The 20153-nt window shown below is 48.6% G+C and overlaps 1 protein-coding gene across 1 annotated transcript in view; it reads right to left on the reverse strand.

Annotated features, from left to right (window-relative positions):
* Nucleotides 1–3710: 3710 nt before the first annotated feature.
* Wwox (WW domain containing oxidoreductase) overlaps nt 3711–20153 on the reverse strand; it is a 758639-nt gene continuing 742196 nt past the window's right edge. Inside the window, exon 9 of the mRNA XM_048355070.1 lies at nt 3711–3894. Within this exon, the coding sequence (XP_048211027.1) occupies nt 3796–3894 (99 nt within the window). The 3' untranslated portion in view covers nt 3711–3795. The remainder of the gene's footprint in view (nt 3895–20153) is intronic.

Raw genomic sequence — 20153 nt, forward strand, 5'->3', positions numbered from 1 at the left:
ACTCCATGGCCCTTTGTAGAGAGTAGACTGGGAACGAGAGAAAGGGGCTCTGGTAGCTGGGTAGACTTGAGCCACCCACTCAGAGAGAAGCTGGTTGGTGGACCTGTATGCCGCTAATCCCTGAGAGTCTTTTTCTTCTTGGAACCTCTTTGTTATAGCCATAAAATCTAAACCCAGAGCTAACTTTGATTCCCTTGGAAGAATAGATGGAAGCTATCAGTCATCTGTGTGCAGACACTGCAAGAAAAGTACCTATGAACTTAGTTGTTCAAGTTGCTGTTCTTAGTAGTAGATTCGAAGTGGTTTGCATTTAGAGACCAGCTACTCAATCTAGAAATAGCATCCCATTCTTCCCCTTCTGTCACACACAACCCACCAGAAAACCCATGCCTGTCCAGGACACATCTTAGTTCTAACCCTTGATCTTCACACCACCACCAAGCAAGAGAAGGAAGAAGAGAAAAAAGGGGAAGAGGAAGTGGAGAAAGAACTGTCTGATCTTAAATGCCAATAGTGTCAAGGCTGAAAATCCTTACTGTTGACTGCAAATCTCTGGAAAGTCCTGGCCTTGATTTCTGTGTTCTCTGGCCAGAGTCTAAAGTACCTACAACCAACTAGGTGCCTTAAAAGTAAGTGTGAAATAACTGAACAAAAATAACACTAAGAACCTGGTGCTGGTGGCTCACCCCTGTAATCCTAGCTACTCAGGGAGCTGAGATCTGAGGATCATGGTGCAAAGCTAGCCTGGGCAAGAAAGTCCATGATGACTCTTCTATCTAATTTAGTAGAGTGGTAGGACACTAACCTTGAGCATAAAACCTCTGGGATAGCACAGAAGCCCTGAGTTCAAGTTCCAGGACCAAGCACAAAATAATAATAATTTAACAGAAAACAATAAGAAAGTCTTTTTAAAAGAAATCATGTGTAAGTGCCTTCACCCCAGACAAGCTGGGGTGGAGAAAACACTTTATTTGTCCTCTTCTTAGCCCTCTTTCTAGCCCAGAGATGGGAAGGGGGGAGCCGTGTTAGATGAGATCTCCTTCCCCTTTAGCTCTGACCTCCCCACATGGTGCTCCAGTAAGCGTTGCACTTGGGTAGAGTTCCCCGTAGTAATTTGGTTAATTGGATGAACTGGCACTTGTGTGACACCGGCTGCATTTCCAAGCCGCAGTCCATCAAAACTAATCAGTTGGCCGCGTTCCATCGCTCAGCCTCCGACAGGCCTTGCCAGGGCCGTGAGTAGATGCTAACTTTTCAAATTGAAGAACTGGCTAAATAAATGGCAGTTAGAACTTGGCAGGGTGTGCCTGCAAGGGGTGGGGGCCGGGTGGAGAAAAGAAATCTGGAGTTGGCTGTGTTTTCCCTCGAAGAGATAATCTTGTTAGGGGCTGACTGATTAAAAGTTTCTTCCAAAGACAGTGGTGAAGAACAAATCGCCTCGTATTCGTACTTTGCTTCTTTTGTGCAAAAGGAAAACGCCAGAAGTTGGTGTGTGGAGTGCCATCCCTCTCAGTGGGCCTTACTGAATGCCTCTTACGCTTTGCGGATGTCCATTTAATGTGCTAGGATGTTAGGACGGCCCTAGCTGCTGTAACAAGTAAGCCTTGACATGGAAGTGCCAAAACGCAAGGCCTCCCTTGTGTTCCTCAGAGCTGGGTCCCGAGGTCTTGGTGCGGAAGCCATACCTGGCTGTCGAGATGAGCATTCCTCAGACATTTGTTGCTGTGGAGGGGAAAAAATCCCAGAAATAAGCACATTACAGGAGCAATGATATCCTTTGGCTCATGACCTTTCAGAGGTTTCAGTCCACGATTGGCTGACTCCATTGCGTTCAGACCATACAGAAACATCATGGCGGTGGGCATGGGCAAGGAAGGCTTCTCAGCTCACAGCCTCCAGGAAGCAGACAGAACAAGAGAAGGTGGGGTGGGGAACAAGAGACTCCCTTCCTAGGCACACCCCTGCTTCCAACTAGTGGCCCCTTCAGCTATGAATTTACCAGTGGGTCAGAACATGAGGTTAGAGCCCTCATGATCGAATCACTATCCAAAACCCACCAGCTGGCAATCAAATGTTTAACTCAATGAGCTATTTATTGGGGGGCCTACTATACAGCCAAACTATAAAGGATCTAATTAAAGCAGTGTCTCCCTTGTGGACAGCTGGCTAGTTCAGCCACAGGTGGATATCCAACTCTAAGGGAAATGACTGGGACTTGCCTTTTTTCTAAGTAAGAAACTTGAGGCTCAAATGTAGTTTAATTCACAACGGATCTGGTTTTCTGTCATTGGCAGAAAGCAAGGTCAAGCTTTGCATGCATGTGGCATGATAGTTCTATTTTCCTTCTCTTCCTCCTTTCCGTCCCCATCTTCCTCCTTTCTCTTCTGCTACTCATTCTTTGATTTCTACCTTTCTTTCATTCAAACCTTTGAGAATTTCAAAAGCACGAGCGTTTTGCTTCTGTGGCTGTGTATGTTTTTCAACGCGATTATTCATTTTGGCTGGAAAATTATCCCCACTGAGCAATCTTCAACCCAGAGAGATTTGTCTGAAGCACAGAGATCGTTGCTCAAGCATACTTTATATATTTATTTATTTTTGCTCTGAAACGTAAAAAGGAACTTCAAAAGGAAAATGACAGGAAAGAGATGCCTGGACAAGGCAAATCTGATACTGTCACTCCCTTCTATCATAATCCTGGCTGCCTCTCTAACACACCCGCCATAGAGTTCAGATGTTGTGGCTTAGCACAGAAAGCTGACTGCGATGATTGGGCGATATCGGGGAAGACCTACAAGGCTTCACATTCATGGCAGCCCCACCTGCTTGGCTCCTGGCTACTCCTGCCTTCATCTGGTGTTGTGAAATCATGATGCAGGCCTTACTGAGAACCATAATCTTGGTTTGGATTTACTATATGCTGGCTTCCTTGGGTGTTTTGTGTCTTAAAAGACTTTTGAGTTTCTGGAGCACCAGGGACATCCTCTATTTTCAGTTCTATCCCCAGGAGCTGATACCAAGCTGGTAGTCCTTTCACCTTAAATGCCTAAAAGAAGACATGAACCCACTTCTGAGCAACAAGCTAGGTTTATAAGCCCTTGAAAACTTGACCAGAGGGAAAAGCCACGATTCCATTCATAGGGGCCAGGCCTGCCTGAAGCTGAGATAAATTCTCTTCTGTCTGCTTAGAAGGGTGTGAAGCTTCCAGAAAAATCTGTACAAGACTTTCTCCTCTTCTTCATCGCCCCGAAGGGAAAGGGGATGGCATGCGTGTGGTGTATATTTGCTTCCAATGTGAGTACAGGAGTGTTACTGCTGCATGCCTCTGATAGCCAATTTCTTGACACCTGGGAAGACGGTAGAACTGGTTTCTGGCTTTGGGATGCATCCTCGCAATCGGCGTGCTCTATCTGCTTCCTGGTTGCCTTCTGCAAACGATGGAAGGAGGTTGAGGATGCTCTTCTGAGTAGGTCGACAGCCAAGGGGGCCGCCATCTCCCTCAACTCCACATCACAAAGGACCCTGGGGACCCTTGACCTACACAGTCATGTTAACAAACACCCCACTGCCCTGTGGGGACCAGCCTGCAGAGCGCGTTGCATCACTGCTGGGTTTGTCAGAAGGTTTTTCAGGGAGCGTGCCAGAGCCTATTTCTAAACAGTGTGATGATTTATTTGATGCCTTTGGATATTTAAGTAGTCTGTAGTATACACCAAGTGTCTGAAATGTTTATTTTTTTTTCCCTCTTGCTTTAATGTGTGGGACCTCTCACCACGCCTTGTACACCCCAGGCACTCAATAAATATGATTTATGGAAGATGTAAATAAATCCAAACCAAGATTATGTCTGCGTTCATTAATTTGTAGCTCCAGCGGGTAGTCCTCCTCTCCAAGCTGGGGGGAAAAAAAAAAAAAAAAACAGAGAAAGAGAAAAATCCTCACCAAATTATAGAAGGAAGGAAAATGCAGAATGTTCATGGCTCAGACTGACATGGAAAGACAGGAAACTCCCTGGAGGAAAAGATGATAAGCCCTTATTACATTCTCAGCCTTGATATGTTTAAGCTGTGTGACCTTCAACCAATTACTACACCTTTCTGGCTTGTCCCTCTCTTTTCATACATTTATGTATTTATAGACTCAAGGTCTTCTGTTTACGAGGCAAGCTCTCTGTTGCTTGAGCCAAGACCCTAATCCTTCCCACCCACCCCCCCAAACACACGCACTTTTTAAGTATTTTTCAGAGAGAGGGTCTCTCGCTTTTGCCTGGTAGTGACCTTGGACCAAGGTCCTCATCCCATCCCTAGCTGGTGCTGCTAGTGGTTGTATCCCTTTGATTGCCCCAAACGTGTGCCTTTTCAGACCACTGCCCTCGTCTTCTTGTACTTAGGATGGGCAGAGGGTACAGATGCCTGGTCAGCCACAAGGATAGGTCTAAGTTCCAACAAGCAGCCTGCAGTAACAGACTCTGTGATCCCGTGGGTTCAGCTTAATGGAGGGAAACACTCCGGGTTCCCACCGCTGGGCTCCGGGTGAGGCTCACCCTGTGTCTGAGCCAGGATACACAAGAGACCCAGCCCAGCCCAGCCCCTCATCTCCCGTCTCCCAGGAGATGCTCTGGGAGGGCTCCTCTGCCTCACAAGCAATACCATATGCCAGGGGCTGTGATGCAGGTGTGAGCTAGGCCATGATGTGTAAAAGGCAATGTGGGACTTGGGGGGAGCTTTGCAGTCCCCAGCTGGGAACCCCAGCTTGGACGTGCTTGGAAGCCAGGTGATTTTAGGTATGTCATTTTCCCTCCCGGCAGTTCTGTGTAAGGAGCAATAATGTTGGCTTGGATGATAGACTTCCTGGCCCTTGCACCCTGACCTGACAGCTTTTCTGATGGCGTGGGTTGGTATCTCATTAAACTGGGCCCCCATTTAACCATCTATAAAATAGACCAAGAGTAGCACTATCCTCGTGAAGTTGCTGTAAAGATTCAACAAGTTGTCATTTCAAAACAAAACAAAATGTCTTGCTGGGTGTGTTGGCTTATACCCATAATGCCTGCTACTCAGGAAATAAAGGCAGGATGGATACAGTTCAGACCTAGTCTCAGGCAAAAGTTAGCCAGATATTATTATTATTTTTTAAATCCTTAAGTCTGGCCTGTGTCAAGTGAACCAGTGTTTGAAAGAATAAGCCTAGCATGGTAGCTTGTACCTGTAACCTCAGCTACTCCAGAGGCTGAGACAGGAGCATCGCCATCAAAAGCCGACCTGGATGAAAGCTTGAAGAATAAACTAAAAGCAAGAGGGCTGTGGAGTGTCTCAAGTGGGTCGATGACTTACTTAGCAAGTATGAGGCCCCGAGTTCCATCTCCAGTGCTTCAAAAAGGAGGAAGGAAAGGATACCCCTGGTTCCACACAGAGTGTGCTCGCCTTGGAAACGCCCTCCGCGCTGCCCCCGTTTCACAGATGATGAAAGGAAAGCCCACGGCATCGAGAGAGAAAGCCAGACTCCCAAGTGAGCACACAGAGACCCTCTGGTGTTCAGGCGGTGTGGGGTGGGGATAGAAATGCCTCTTTCCAGCCTACGCAGTGCCACCAGGAAGCCTGCATTAACTCGTCCAGCACTTACTTTGCCCTTTGGCCATCTCCTGGGCCAGCACCCCTTCCTGGATGCCCTAACTGACAAGCTGTCTTTCAGGGAGGGGCAGCTGCAGGCATTTCCAGGTCTTGTTCTTCAGGCCAGGCAAAAGATTAGGATATACTTCTCATCTTTGGTGTGGGATTAGGTCTGCGTTCACTCTTTCATTTGTTCCCTACGCGTGCATCGGCCGAGGGGTTCTCGTCCCTCCAAACAACCCCCACTTTGCTTGTGGACCTGGTTGGGGCCCTGCCAGATTGGCAGCCTGGTTCCTTCCCAGCAACCATTTTCCATCCCTCCAGGCAGTTAGGACACCTTGCAAGATCAGAGAAGGGGCTTGGTGTGGGAAGGGGCCTGGCTGGGATGAGCTCCCTTAACCCGCAGCTTCCTCCTCAGGTGACGGGAGCCAGTTCCCTGGGCCCTCCCAATCAAGGCCCTGCTGATCCCAGGAGAATGGGAGCACATGCCAAGTGCATGCTTCAACTTGGGAGCACTCCCCCTGGCCCCATGGTTTTCCTGGAAGTCAAAGCGGTCTGGGGAGTGGTCTGTCTCCTCTTGGACCACTCACTAACAGCATCCTCATGCTAGGTAATCAGGCTTTGTTCTGTCTTTTCCGTCCCTAGGACACAGTCTGCAAGCCTTGTGGTGCTACTTGACTTCCATGTGCCTGCCCAACCCAGAGCCAGGGCATTTCCTATAGACTTGAGATTACAGGGCCCTGAGGTTCTTATCTAATCTTAGGCTTGCTGACTGACTCATAAATAGAGAACGGTTAGGGCTTTCTCCTTGCATCTTAGAAGGAGTCTGCGTAAGTTTAAGGGAGGCCTTGGAACTTTGCTTTCCACATCTTCCGGTTACAATGTGGTTTTCTTCACCCCCAAATTGAATGCACTGTAGCACCAAATGATCTGGGCACAGATCAAGAAATTGAACCAGAGAATAAAATTGCTGAACTAGGTGGATATAGATAACCTTGGTCCTCCATGGGTCCCTGGGACCTACATTTTACCTGCATCCAGTCAATCAATGAACACATAGCTCTGTTAACTGGATGTGGTTTGTTGTTTCTTAAGTGTGTTTTCCTTGAGAGATCTCTTGGGTTGTTAGTAAAGTTAAAATAGAACTTGTGGGCTGCTTGGTTGGCTGTTTTCTAACCTGTATACGCGTTGACTAGCTTTCTGCAATGACTTAGTGTTTTGTATGTCTCTATTCTTTATGTAAAATGGGTATTGATTGTATCACCACTTCCCTACCAGAAGAGAATTTGGGGGAAAAAAGTTGGAAGAGAGCAATTTTGAGTTTGTTCCGAAGCCATTTCTAATAGAAAGAATTCTGGTTTGTTTGGAATACATATCGTAGATCATTAAGAATGGAAAAGTTTCCTAGAGCTGTTTTTATTTTCCACTTTACAAAAGATAAAAATCTTGTGTTCATAGTATACCACCAGTGTGGGGCTGTATCCCTGACCCTCCTACCCGCCCCACCTCCACCTCCAAGAAAGTCATCACTGAGACAATAGGGTAGAAGTAGAGTGTTTGAAGAATAGAAAGTGTGTGCTCTTGTAAGAAATACCGTAAGAAAATAAATCTCACTTGTGCAAGAAACTTCTGGAAACTGGACGCGTTGACAAGAAGCCAAGAATGGCTCCAAATTTGGGAGCTCAGCTTTCACCTCCTGTCCCAGATATCCTGGGATCACCAAAACGGTTTCCCTACTCCCTCCCCTCTCCTAGCTCCTGCCCCCGAGTTATTCTTCAGAAACTGAGCTTTCAAAAAGAGATTTAAAAGAAAACCTTTAAAATCCAATCAACCCCCGCTGAACACCCACGGAGACGTTTGCACACCAAGCCCTGTTCTGTCACAAGGCCAGGAGGGTGGACAGTTCAATATACATATCCTCTGAGGCCAAAGGGCCTGGGTTCAACCCCCACCCCCAAGCCCAGCTCCCACTTACAGTGTGAATTGCCTTGGGCAAGGTATTCTGAGCCTCAGGACCAAAATCGAGTGTATTCCTTCTGGAAACTTCCCTCTGCTTTTCTCTCTTTTGAAAATCTAGCTCGTTTTCTGTTCATAGGCTCCCCGGCCCTACTCTGCCTTGAGAATTACCGGTGATATCCACAGACTTTCTCAGCACGGTTAGTTCAGCGGGCTGCAAACTGTGTTCTGCTGGCCAAATCCAGCTGCCATGTGTTTTTGTAAACAAAGTTTTATTGGACTATGGGCACAACCCCTTCTCTTACGTATTCTCCATAGCTACCTTCCTATTAGAACCACAGACAGTTCCAATAGCCCCAAACATTTGCTATCTACCTCTTAACAGAAAGAGCTTACCAATTCTGCCCTAGTTCAGCATCTCTAATGTTAATTTAGCATACATAAATTCTAGCGTCATGATTGTTTCTTTGAGACATAGAAAGTGTGGCTCTACTCAACAGAAATTTATGAAGTACAGATACTGTGTGGAATTTGAAATAATTTGAGGTGCAGATTTGTATTCATTCATTCATTTTGAGTGTGTTGGGCGTGGAACCCAAGGCTTCAAATACACTAAGCCACATTCTCAACCGTATGAAAATGATTTTTAAATGCTGTAATTCGGGATGAAAATTTATTGTAATTGGGGAAGGAATCTTATTTATTAGCTTTCTGTTGTGAATAGAGAATTGGACAAAACATTATAAATCAAATTTGTTGATTTCCTAGCATGGCAGGTGCCATGTTTTTGTGATCTCCATTCCCTCTTGTTGGCTCTGCTATCCAAGGTCATGGAGTTTGAGTAGGCTCAGGTCTTGAGGGTCCTGCTCAAACACTTAAAGACTTGAATCCATCTTCCCTAGACCAAGAACTCCTTATCATTTCACATCTTGGACTTCAGTGGTTCTTGCCCCTCCCTGTTTGTTCTTTGCCATTTGAGCTCATTCTCTTTGATGGTTAAGATGAAGGAAAACGACAGGTTGCCCCTTCCTTCTTCTCCTTGTCTTCTTTTAACTTTACACATCAGCTTGCTGGGTTCTTCTAGTTCATCCCGAATCTGTGGGGGGGAGGGTGTGCGTGGACTCACATCTTTGCTTACCCCGGGCTCCAGAGATAGCCTGTGTGCATTTAATCCTGCCTCTCCGCACTAGCTGTGGAAGTTGGAGTCCGTTACTTCTTCTCTCTGAGCTTTTGTCCCCCCTTCCATACAGCTAGGATTGTGACAGTGTGGTGCCCTAGTCACGTGACTGGCAATGGTCCAGAGACATGGCTTCTGTAGGCAAGGCTTTCAGCAGAGTGCCCACAATACCCAGACCACATGTCAGCTGACACAATGCCCTCTACCCCTGCAGTGGAAAATAGAGGGAGGAGCCTGGTGGCTACAAGCTCACAGTCACTTTCTCCCCGGCAGATGGTCACGTTCGTGGTCACGCTGCTTCTACTTATCTGAAGGCTCCTTATCCTGAGCCTGGAGTTCCCCTCCTTACTTCTGTGGCCCTCTGGGAAACCCAGCCGTCAGCAGAGGGTTGCTCTGAGACACCCCAGGGAAGGGATGAGTCCTGAGATACCTCACGAGGGTCTTTATCTGGCCTCAGTCACAACTATGTGATCTTCTCACCAAATGCCCCCTGACCTGGAGTACCTGGGTTCCCAAACTGGGCCATTCCTCTTTCTCCCTCCTTGTATTTGTGCTCAGCCTTCCTCCGGGAGTCTTGCAACCTTATCCAAAAACTGAAATAATGTGACTTCTGTATTCTTTTACCAGGTCACTCTTCATGCCCTTCACTGACATAGAATTCTAGAAGGAAGGCTGAGGAGTCATCCTGCAACTTTTTAATTGCATACCCAGGGTACCTAGTATGCCATAGGTTGTTCAACAAATACTTATTGAAGAAATGAATATGTGGATGTACGAACTAAGTGGTGAAATAAGAACACTTGTAGTTAAATAAGAAGAATGCCAAGAACACCAGCTGTTTGCTTCAAAACGCATTACCATTGTCCCAGGCCTAGGAATCTACTCATATTTATGACAGCCATAATTTTCTATATGTGTACATATGTGTGAATGCTTTCCCACAGAGCGAACCTTGGTAAAGAAGGCCAAGGGTCAGCAATAATTTATCCAGCATCCAGTTTCCGACCTCCTGCCTTTATAAAGCAACCCTATATGTACACTTTTAAAAAATAGTCAGAGCCATTGATCCATAGCACTTCTAAAGTTTACTTCAATTAGAAAGAGTTTCAGATAAAGATCAAATTAATTAAGTCCTCCCCCCCTTAAAGTTCATCTTAATTAGCCATTGTTTCTTTCTTGATGGGTTAGTAATTGGCTGGGCTTCAACCTAGACATAGAAGAATTAGGAGGGGCTCCCAGCATAGGCATTGTCACCTGGCACGGCCTGGAGTTCTGGGAGGTTCAGAGTGCCGGAGGTACTTAGGGAAAATCCACTCGGTGACTAGAGGGCAAAGTGTGGAGAGGAAAACTCCACAGCTCGTCACAGGACCAAATTTTCCAACTGCCCCTACCGAAACCAAGAGCCACACAGGAAATGCCATTTTCGCCCCTTGAGTTTTTTTCTTTATAAGTTGCCTGAAATCCGACCCCACTGCCAAGGCTCAGGCAAGCTCCTGGGGAGGCCTCTCCAGCCTTTTCTCTTCCAAATCACAGGCCTGGACTGGACAACGCCAGGCACCTTCCAGCGGAGGCTGCCTTCCGCTGTCCTGAGATGCCCTTTACCCCGTGGCTCCTGTGGCCTTAAGAGTATTTCGTGGCTGGATCTTTGATACTCAGGGAACAGGTGCAAACACAGTCAAGTGATATAATGTGTCACGCAGACCATTTTAAAAGGAGCCATGTAATGGATGGATCCAACAAAAACACGACATTTCATCTACTCCTTCTGAGCAGTGAGAAGGGAAAAGGAGCGGGGCACTGTTATACCTGGGGCTGTGGGTAGCAAATCATCTCCTGACTTCGATGACACCTAGTGATGGAATTTCTGGAAGCTTCTTTTGTGCAGGTGTCAGGCTGGGCTGATGAATCCATTCTGTCTAGCTCCAGGGACAGTTTCCATTTGTAAAGGTGGGATCGGGCTTACTGGGCTAAAGAGGTCACATTCCTCCCTATCTGGGGGCCCCTTCCTGATTACCAGGCATGATCCTGGGACGTTACTGTTTGGCGTTGAGCCTGAGGCTGCTCTCAGGTAAAGCTATGTGGTGCTGGCAGGCAACTGGCTACTTGGGGACAGCTACACTCAGGTGGGTTTCCTTCCATGGACATCATCTTTCCTGCTGGCCTGAGCCCTGTGAGGCGAGGACCACCCACTGACCCCAAGAGAAAGTTCAGGCACATGGTGCTACTCGCCTCGGAGATATTTGAAGAGTAACTGAATCAATATATGAATTATAGGACAGACAGGGTTGCTAAAGATATGTGACACTGGGCTTACAACATTGCCCATTTACTCAAGGAAAATAAAAGGGAATGAATGGGTGGGTGGACGGATGGATGGATGTTACTCCACAGGTAATAAATTCTGTCACCGTAGGTGAGCTAGCAACTGTCTCACAGAAAGGAAACCATGTCACATATCTAGTGAGCTACCACCGAAGCAGGGCCCAGCCTAGAAACAGTGACCAGGCTTGATGAAGGTGGTGTGTAATGGCTGGGCTTTGAGGAGGATCCGTCTGCTCCACCTTGAGCCACACCTTCCCTGTCGGAGCTCTGGTGTTCTTGTTCCCTAGGTAGCACTTTTGCTCAGAACAAATGTGAATCTGTGGAAGTGAAGAAAAGAACGAAAGGGAGACAGGGAGGGGAGGAGGGCAGGAGAAGAGGAAGGAGGGAAGGAAGAAAGAGAAGGAAAGGAAGAAAGATGGGAAAGCACAAGAGAGGAAGGGAGGAAAAAAAAGAAGGGATAAGTGCTGGAAGGGGAGGATAGAATGAAAAAGACAAAGAAAGAGTCCAAAGGCCCAAATGAAAGACCATGTAGCTCTACACCATCCCTTACTTATGAGCTCAAATGCATTCTCATTTATCTAAGCCTCGGTTTCCCCCTTATGCTAGAAAGGGTAGTAGATCTTCCCTGGAGAGTGAATGGGGATTGATGAAGTGATTTCTTTCCATCTCTCATTGGTGGTGTTCCTGGACCTCCACCCTAGATATAAAGGGTAGAGGGAGTCATATCCATTTGTCTGTGGCTCCCTGTGAGCGCTGCTTCCTCTGTTTCTGACTCCAGGGTTTCTTTCTAACTCACCAGCATTCTGTAGGACCACCACCCTTTCCCTTCTCCAGTAACCTTTCTTATTTCCAATGGACTCAATTACTGGCATTCCAGAAGAGGTAGAAGACACACCCGGTGCAGTTTCCTGTGGCCCTTGGGTGGGTTGCATTCTGAAAAACATTGTGTTCCCAGGTCATTTATGGCAGAAGAAACAGAGAAGGAAGCAGGTTGAGAGAAGGGGGGGTGGGGAAAAAGTCACTTCCTGACTGCTACCATGTTTGACTCTGTGGCAGGAGGGTGAAGGAGAAGGCAGGAAGTTTGCCAGGCTCCTGCAGTCTGTACTGCGTGGGTAGCTCCCTTCTCTGTTGGTAGGTAAGATGGCTCTATGGAGAGATCATCACCCAAGCCCAGCGTTCTCTGGAAATAGAGTGTGGTGAGCTTGTCAGTACCATCTTCACTGTTGGGGTCATTGGGTCACCAGCAGCTTCAAAGCAGGCTCCATCACCAAATCAGGAGTGGAAAAAAGCTCACCTTGGGTTGAGTCACATTCAACCTCAAGAACCCACACCCTGATTTGGGGCTCTGGTGTTTTAGGGTGTGTTTTTTTTTTTTTAAATACCAAAATCAGCCCTTGTTTTGCATATGAAGGTTGTGCACACGACTGACAAGTTATCAAAATGACACGTGATTCTCAAAGGCAAGCACAGGCTGGCCGACCTCGCACGGACAGGAACCCACATAGGGTGTACAGAGCAGGACATGCCGGTCCTGTGGTCACCAGCAACACCCCAGAAGAACCACAGAAACTCTTTCATGGACAGACTACCCGGAAAGCTAATAGCGTAAGGACTGTGGTGCAAGTCCAGCCACAGCAGGAAAACCCACAACACTGCATCTCCGTCTCCACAGCATTCAAGATAGATACAGTGACTCACACCTGCAGTATCCCATCCTCCCTCTACGTCACTTCATCCCTGGGAGAAATTGGCCTCACAGAGAAGATAGTTGATGGGTCCTCTGGCCAGTGTCTCACCACAGCCCCGCTCAGCACAGAATCATCCTAAAAAGTTCACTGTCTTGGCGATTATTTGCCATTTAGACAAAAGCGAAGGCTCGTGCACGGACACAAGGAAAAGCGGCCTTTACTCGGGGGTCTCTGGGAGACTGAGCCTCATCTGAGAAAGCTGCCCAAGATGGCGGCTCTTTTCCAAAGTTGGCTCACACCACCTCTTCTTTCCTGCATTCAAAGGCTCTGTGGACCCCATGACATGCTCTGGATTTAATGGCACCTTCGTAGGAACCAGCAGGGAGAAAGGGCTCACCACATGAAACCGTCCCCTCGATGCCAACGTGCTTCCTCCATGACCGGTTGTTAAACGCGAAGCACCAATGTCTCCGACTCAAAGATGTCTGACACAAGTGTCATCGCTCTACCCTATGCCTCTCTGTTCCATCAGAAATGTTTCCCCCCGGCTTTACTGCATTTTCTCTCATGTTAGGGGATCACTGCAAAGGTCCTGAGGTCCTCGGGGCTCTTTCCCCCACATGTCCGCAGCAACTAGCAGGCCCAGGATGACTGTGCCACAACCACGCTGTTCCTTATCTTTTCTTCTCACTGGTTGGAAACTTGAGCTGAGGTTTCACAAGGTCTCCTGCCTCCCACACAAGCTCCCAAGACTAGGGCTTAGGGGACTATCAAGGCAGGGTTAAAAGTGGGGGGTACTCCCCCAGGGCACTAGAGAAACAAAGGAACAAGAGACAGTGAAGATCAAGGTGGCCAAACCTGAGACAGGAACAGACGTTTCATGGGATCCAAAGTAAGACAAAAGCAAGAGAGTTGGAGAAGACAGAGTTCTGACCATTGTCCCCACCGAGGCATTGGAATGGGAATACAAAATCTTCTCAAACAGCGTCTCAGTAGGTAGCCCAAGCTGGGCTTGAACCCTGAGAACGCCTGCCCCTGCCTCTGAAGTGCAAGGGGATATAGGCAGGCCCCACCACACGCAGTGGGAGTGAATTTTGAAAGGCCCACTTCAGTATTTCGAGCGGGCATCATGGAACCCAGAAATGGCGAGTGATCCCGTAGCTGGGTCCAGTTCTTCCTCCGGGACCCTCTCCCTTTCTACTTAGCCTCCAGCACCAGCAGGTGCGAAGACGGGCCCTGTGATTAGATAGTCAGGAAGCCACACATGGGGTTACAGAATAATTGTCTATCACCTGACTTGGAGCCTGAGTTGATTCCTTTACTGACTGTCCTGTGAATCCGGCATATACCTTTGACTTCAAGTTCTAAAAGGAAGGAGGGGATTTCTGTCTGCCCGGGTCTGCAGAAACTCAAATAAAACCCAAACAAGCATTTTGGAATTGGGATGTGCCGTGGGCTCCCAAATTGAACCATGGGATGGCCAATCCGTGTGAATGGCCCACGACAAGGTCCGCAAGATGAAATAAAATCAGACACCAGACAAGGCAGCATTCGTGTTGTTTTACACCCAGTTTGTTATTCAGCAGCAGTCAGGCCTCCAATCAGCTGTTTTGGACACATGTGACCTTGTGGCTGTCTATGCATAGAAAATTCTAGAAGGGCATCTGTACTATATACCATCAGCCATGTGCACACATTAGAGACAAGTGGATTCACAATGCAGGAGTGTCAAGTTTCACTTTACGTTATCTACTTCCTTTCTAACCTATATGAACGAGTATTATTTTTGTCGTAGTAATGATCATGGGAGTAGGAGAAAGAATTGGAGATGGAGAAGAGAAGGGAGGAGGGAGAGGAAAGAAAGCTGGGGGAGTGATGAGGAGCAGACATGTGTGAACTGCTCAAGGTCACCCAGCCCTTGAGGACAGAGGGTTCAATAGGCAGCCCTCACTCACCTGTCCTTTTCTCTTCCCTCTTTACCCTGTTTCCCCACTCCCTGGACAAATGGGGTCCCAAGGACTCTGCGGGGAGCGAAGGGGCTTGGCCTGCTCCCAGGGATGCCTTGGCACAAAGAAGAAACGTCCACATCCGTCGAAATTCAGGCCACTTTTAGGACATTTCTGCAGGCCAGTGGCGTTGGGTTGGTCAGCGTGGCCTCAAGCTGAGAGAGGAAACGTGAACCAAAAGAGCCTGGGGGTGGGGAGGGGGTGGGGAAGCTTGCAATCTGTGAAACTGAGTTTCTAGAGTGAACCGGCAGAAGTTTCTGGACTAACTGCTGATGGCAGAAGGGAAGGCGCTATGTTTTTATTTTTATTTTTATTTTTTTGTCCAACCTGGGCCGGGCCACCTGCCTCTCCTTTCGGCTGAGCGTTCCTGTGTCTCACCAGCACGCACACCCCGACTTAGCCAGCAGCCTGCAGCCATTTCCCAAAGCACCCCCTTGCAGCAGCTTCTGCAACTCTCTGATGCGCGTTTGCTTACTCGTTCAATCCTGCACATTCCACACGCATCTGGAAAAGTCGCTTTCCACAAAGGCTGTCTGACTCAGGCTCCCCGTTCCCAAAGAAAGACATAAGACGAGGCCAATGACTGCCCATCACTCCGAGAGCAAAGGTGCGAGCTCGGCCTAGCTTGGGGGAAAGAGAAATTAAAAGAAAGAAAGAAAACACAGGGAAGAAGACAAGAGGAAGGGGCAGGGCACTCTGACTACGCACAGCGTCGCTTCTGCTTGGAGCCTGCGAGAAACTGGGGCGAAATCCGGGCTGAGGGGCCCCTGAGAGGATGCTCGGGGTGACCTACGCGGAGCGTGAGGGCATTTGAATTCGGTACATCTAGCAGGAATTTAACAAAGCAACGGAAGAAAAGGCAGCGCAGGGGCAGCCAGGGCTGGGGCTGGGGCCCGGTGGAGCAGAAGCACGGGGCAGCTCTCTGAAGTGGCACGGCCTTGCGGAGAGCACCTGCCAGCGCGCACACGCTGCCAAGACCAACTTGGTACCAACTTCAATAATATCGCAATTCAGTATTTAAATAATGCGGCAAGACGCGTTTGGAACCCAACCAGGGACTGTTCAGGGCAGTAATTTTCCCTTTAGCAGCGGGAGCTGAGAAGCTACAATTTCCCAAAGATAATACCACTCCACCCTTCTCTGGAAGAGCCCAGAACAGCAGCAAGAAGGAAAAGAGACATTCACCAAGGGAGAGGGGCTGGCAGTCATAAAAGAGATCCCAGCTCCCGATCGGGGACAATGGAGTGCTTTGCTGACTGTCCCGGGAGCAGATAGAGGACTCTTTGTGTCAACCCACTCAGTGGTCAGATGAACCACATCTCAGGGGCAGCAGCCCCCAATCCAAACTCCAGATGCCAGAGCAGTCAGTTGGGAGGGGTGGTCAACAATCGCGTTTATAAAGAGATTTCTCACTGAGATATTTTGCTGGGATCCCGTGGTCTAAAAGAGTGCTCTCTTGCTCTCTCTTTCTGCCTCTCTGTGCCTCTCTCTCTCTCTCGTTTTTTTTAAAATTAATTTATACCTTCCATAGCTAGTTCTCACTGACTTTCTTCTTCCCACCTGCAAAAATGAGACCATAAAGGATTTTGTGTCCCAGGTGCAAAAGAGAGTGACAAAACCTTGTGAACAACAGTAAAAGTGAACAGTGCCCAGTTCAATAAAGAAAACAAAATGGGGGAGGAGAAGAGGATGAAGTAGAAATCTACAGATTTTATTCATTCCCAATTCTATTCTGAGAGCTCATTCTTCTTTTGATATTTATCCATCCCTTCTGCTAACTGACCACTGCCGGCCATGTGATAGATAATGCTCTTGAAGCCCTGGTGTAAGTTACAGTAATGTCACCAGGCTATTAACCTCTGAATATTTGCATTATTAGTCAATTTTCTAAGTCCTTGGAGTTAAAGCAACCACTGAGACTTTTATTTCCATCTTCCCTCCCCCCCCCACCCCCCCGATTTCCATTCTGCAAGAGCGGGGAATGGAGTTATGCGAATTTCCCAGAATTATGGAGACAAAGCTAAGATTCCTCAGTTTGCTCACAGGACTATTGTTTGAGAGAAACTCGTTCAGGTGGCACGCATGCCAGACTGAGAGGGAGATATGCTAATGGACACCCGGTAATTTACCAGGGAGCCTGCTTCTAAACAAACTCCACGGAGGGTGGACTGTGGATACGGGGGCTGAGATAGAGTTTCACTGCTGTAGAGCTTGGATTAAAGGGGAAACATTTTAGCTTTTTGACAGGCATTATGAGCTTCCTTTAAAAATGAAATATAGGTCCAGATAATATATCTGTGCTCAATAATACAAGGCACATTATGCACCAAAAATCTAGGACAAAACAGTTTACATATAAAAAACCAAGTTGCAGGCGGAGGTAGAAGATCCCACTTGCAGGCAGATAAGAAGCAAGGTCGTAAGGAAAGCTGAACTTGGAGGGAAGTGAAGATTGGGGAAGAGGGAGGGAGAAGAAGGAGGGAGGGAGAAGAAAGAGGGAGGGAGGGAATTAGAATCGCAAACCTGACAAAATGGTAGACTTAAGTGTATCGTCTGCAAATTGCCAGTGATGGCAATTATAGAACAGGGGACTGTGAGCAGCTGGCCTGGCGTCAGCATCCGATGAAGGAAGGCATCCCCTGCACGAGCCAGGGAGACCGCCATCGCTCCGTTTGCATCGCGCCTTCAGCCTCCTCAAAGCACACAGGGCCGTGTGCAAGCCTAGCTCCTGGGCACCGACCCAGTAGAACACAGCTCATGCCTTCAATCCTGTCGAAAGGCTCATGGCCCCGTGGACTCTGAGCCCTTTCCGGTTGGACTTCTGCATTTCCTGAGCTTCTGTTTCCTTGTCCTGGGCTTTAGAGAGGTCACGTGGGCACAGAGCGCAGAGACAGGAGGATGGTGGCTTGGTACAGAAACCCAGGGCTTCCCAGGACTGGGCCTGGAGGCAAGTTGGTGCCAGTTGTCTCTCTGAAAACTCATCACATTGTCTTGAGGATTAAAGACTGTGTTTGCCAAAGGCAGGCATCTATCAGTCCGTAGCCAGGGCGATGCTAATAGGGCTTCAAGGGGGTGGGGTGGGGTTCGTTAGTCCAGTCCACTGCCTAGCATGCATGCGTAAGGTCCTGGGTTCCATCCCCAGCAATGCACACACGCCACACACACACACACACACACACACACACACACACACACACACACACGGCTTCCATATTTTGAGACATCAACAGAAAAGGTGGTTTTCTTGTAGGAGAAAATTCCTTTTCACAGTAAATCACACCAGTAGTAGTTGGCCATACTGAACATCTCCTGATTTCCTAACTGTAAGGCCAAGTATTTCAATACCGTATTTCATTACCTGGTCCTTGTAACACCATGAGGCAAATACCCCTTTCCTCCCATCCTTCTGTAACTATACTGAGGCTTACCGGGAGAATTCAACCCGCCGGAAGTCACAGGAGAAGATAAACAACGGAGGCATTCCCGGAGGCCTACCTCATACCATCCAAGCCTTCGCTGAAGTCCAAGGCATTTTGTAAGTGAGTAGCATATCTTCTTTTTTTAAAAAAATAATTTTATTATTAAGTAGTTGTACAAACAGGTTACAATTCTGTAAGTCAGGTTAGGCGTGCAGTGCCTCTTGATCGATGTCACTCACCCCTTCCACCGTCCTCCCCCACTTCCTCCCTCCCTCCCTTGAGGGGAGGCCCTCAAGTTCCATAGTTCAATGTTTGGATGATATGCATTGAACTCCATGACTGCATTGACTCGTTACCCACCCCTTCCTCCATTGGTGCCCTGCCCCCCTCCTTATCTTCTTAAAAGGCCAGATTCTCCTTCCCTCTCGTGACTGAAGTCCCTGAACCACGGCCCGCCCGATCTGATCATTCCAGGTGTCTTAAATGATCAATGTGGACTCGTGTCGGGTGAATTCAGCTGCAGTGATCAGTATCGATTGTCTAGACAGTCCTATCGATTAGGTCAGCAGGGCTGTGAGCCTCCAGGGACACCCCAGACATGACATGGGCTGACCCTTCCCAGTGTTCTGTCAAGTACTATCACCGCAGTGGTGACAACAAGGGAAACTGAGGCACGGGCAGGGGAATCTCACGGAAGAGGGATGGATGCAGAGGACAAAGCAATGGTTCCCCTCTTTGTGCATCCCTGTCAAGGGCCCCCCCCCATGGTGAGGGTGGGGGCTTGCAGGGCAGGGTGTGGAGGAAAAGCTTTGTGAGCTTACGGCTTGGCGACAAATCACTGTGGTTGTCACTCCAGGCCCACGGTTCAGGGCCTAATGATCTTATAATCGCTCTACATCTGAGGACTAGACACAGAATATTCTAGACAAAACAGATACAGGCAGGTGGGAAAAGTCATGTGGTCCGTCTGGCTACCTTGTACGTTTGTCCATTCTGTGGCTGTGTTTTATGGGGTTTCTATGTGAACAGTTGCTGTGACTTGTTTTTACCCCCTAAGTGAAGAGTAGCTGTGGACGACGCCATTTTGCCAGTTCGTCACCCGTGTTCTGGGGGGGATGTGGCTGGCCGGTGGGTTTCTTCACTTCCGGTTTCCAATGGGCACAGGAAGTCAGTGCCCGACAGTCAACCCAGAAAGGCGCTTATGTGTTGTTTCCAGACAGGCTCAAAAGCAGAAGTCCAGGCAGGGTTGTCCCACTTGGAAACCTCGACTGTGTCCCCCCAAGGGCACTGGGGCTCCCTCCTGCCCCCCCCCCACCATCCCCATGGCAGATTCCAAGACCCTCGTGTCTTACGCTGGGGCAGCTGGAGAACTTGTGCCTCACCAGCCACCAAAGGCGGAGCGTGGGCCGGGAGGTGCTGGAAGCTAGGCAGGACTTGCAGCCGGATTCTCTGGGTGGCAGCCGCCCAGGCCTCCGCCGCTGGAGCGCCCCCAATCACCCGGTTCACCACAACGCTCCTGCTGATGAACCCCGAGAGGGCGGGGAGAGCCCACTTTCTCTCCTCCATTCTCCAGCGGAAAAAGTGTGTCCGGTTTGTCGGATTCCCTTGGCAGACAGATGCGTCCATCCGTGCTTCTAATAATGACAGCCAGGACAGCAGCGTGTAGGTGTGAGTGTAGGCACCAGGCACAGTCCTAAGGTTAAGCTCCTTTCCCTGGAGAACACAGCCTACACCCGGCAGAGAGTCTCGACGCGTGAATCTTTCTTTATGTTGGGTGTTGGAGCCGTGAGGATGGACCAACCCAGCATGAAAAGGAAGATGATGATGGTGGTGGTGGTGGTGGTGGTGGTGGTGGTGGTGGTGTTGGCTCTTAACCTGTGTCCAAGAAGGCAGGTGGGGCAGACATGTTAGGCCACCCACATTTGGCAGCCTCAGTGAGACGCGGCAGGGGACCCAAGGGCCTGGGACACCGGCGT

Source organism: Perognathus longimembris, chromosome 10, assembly GCF_023159225.1.
Source record: "Perognathus longimembris pacificus isolate PPM17 chromosome 10, ASM2315922v1, whole genome shotgun sequence".
Taxonomy (NCBI): Eukaryota; Metazoa; Chordata; class Mammalia; order Rodentia; family Heteromyidae; genus Perognathus; species Perognathus longimembris.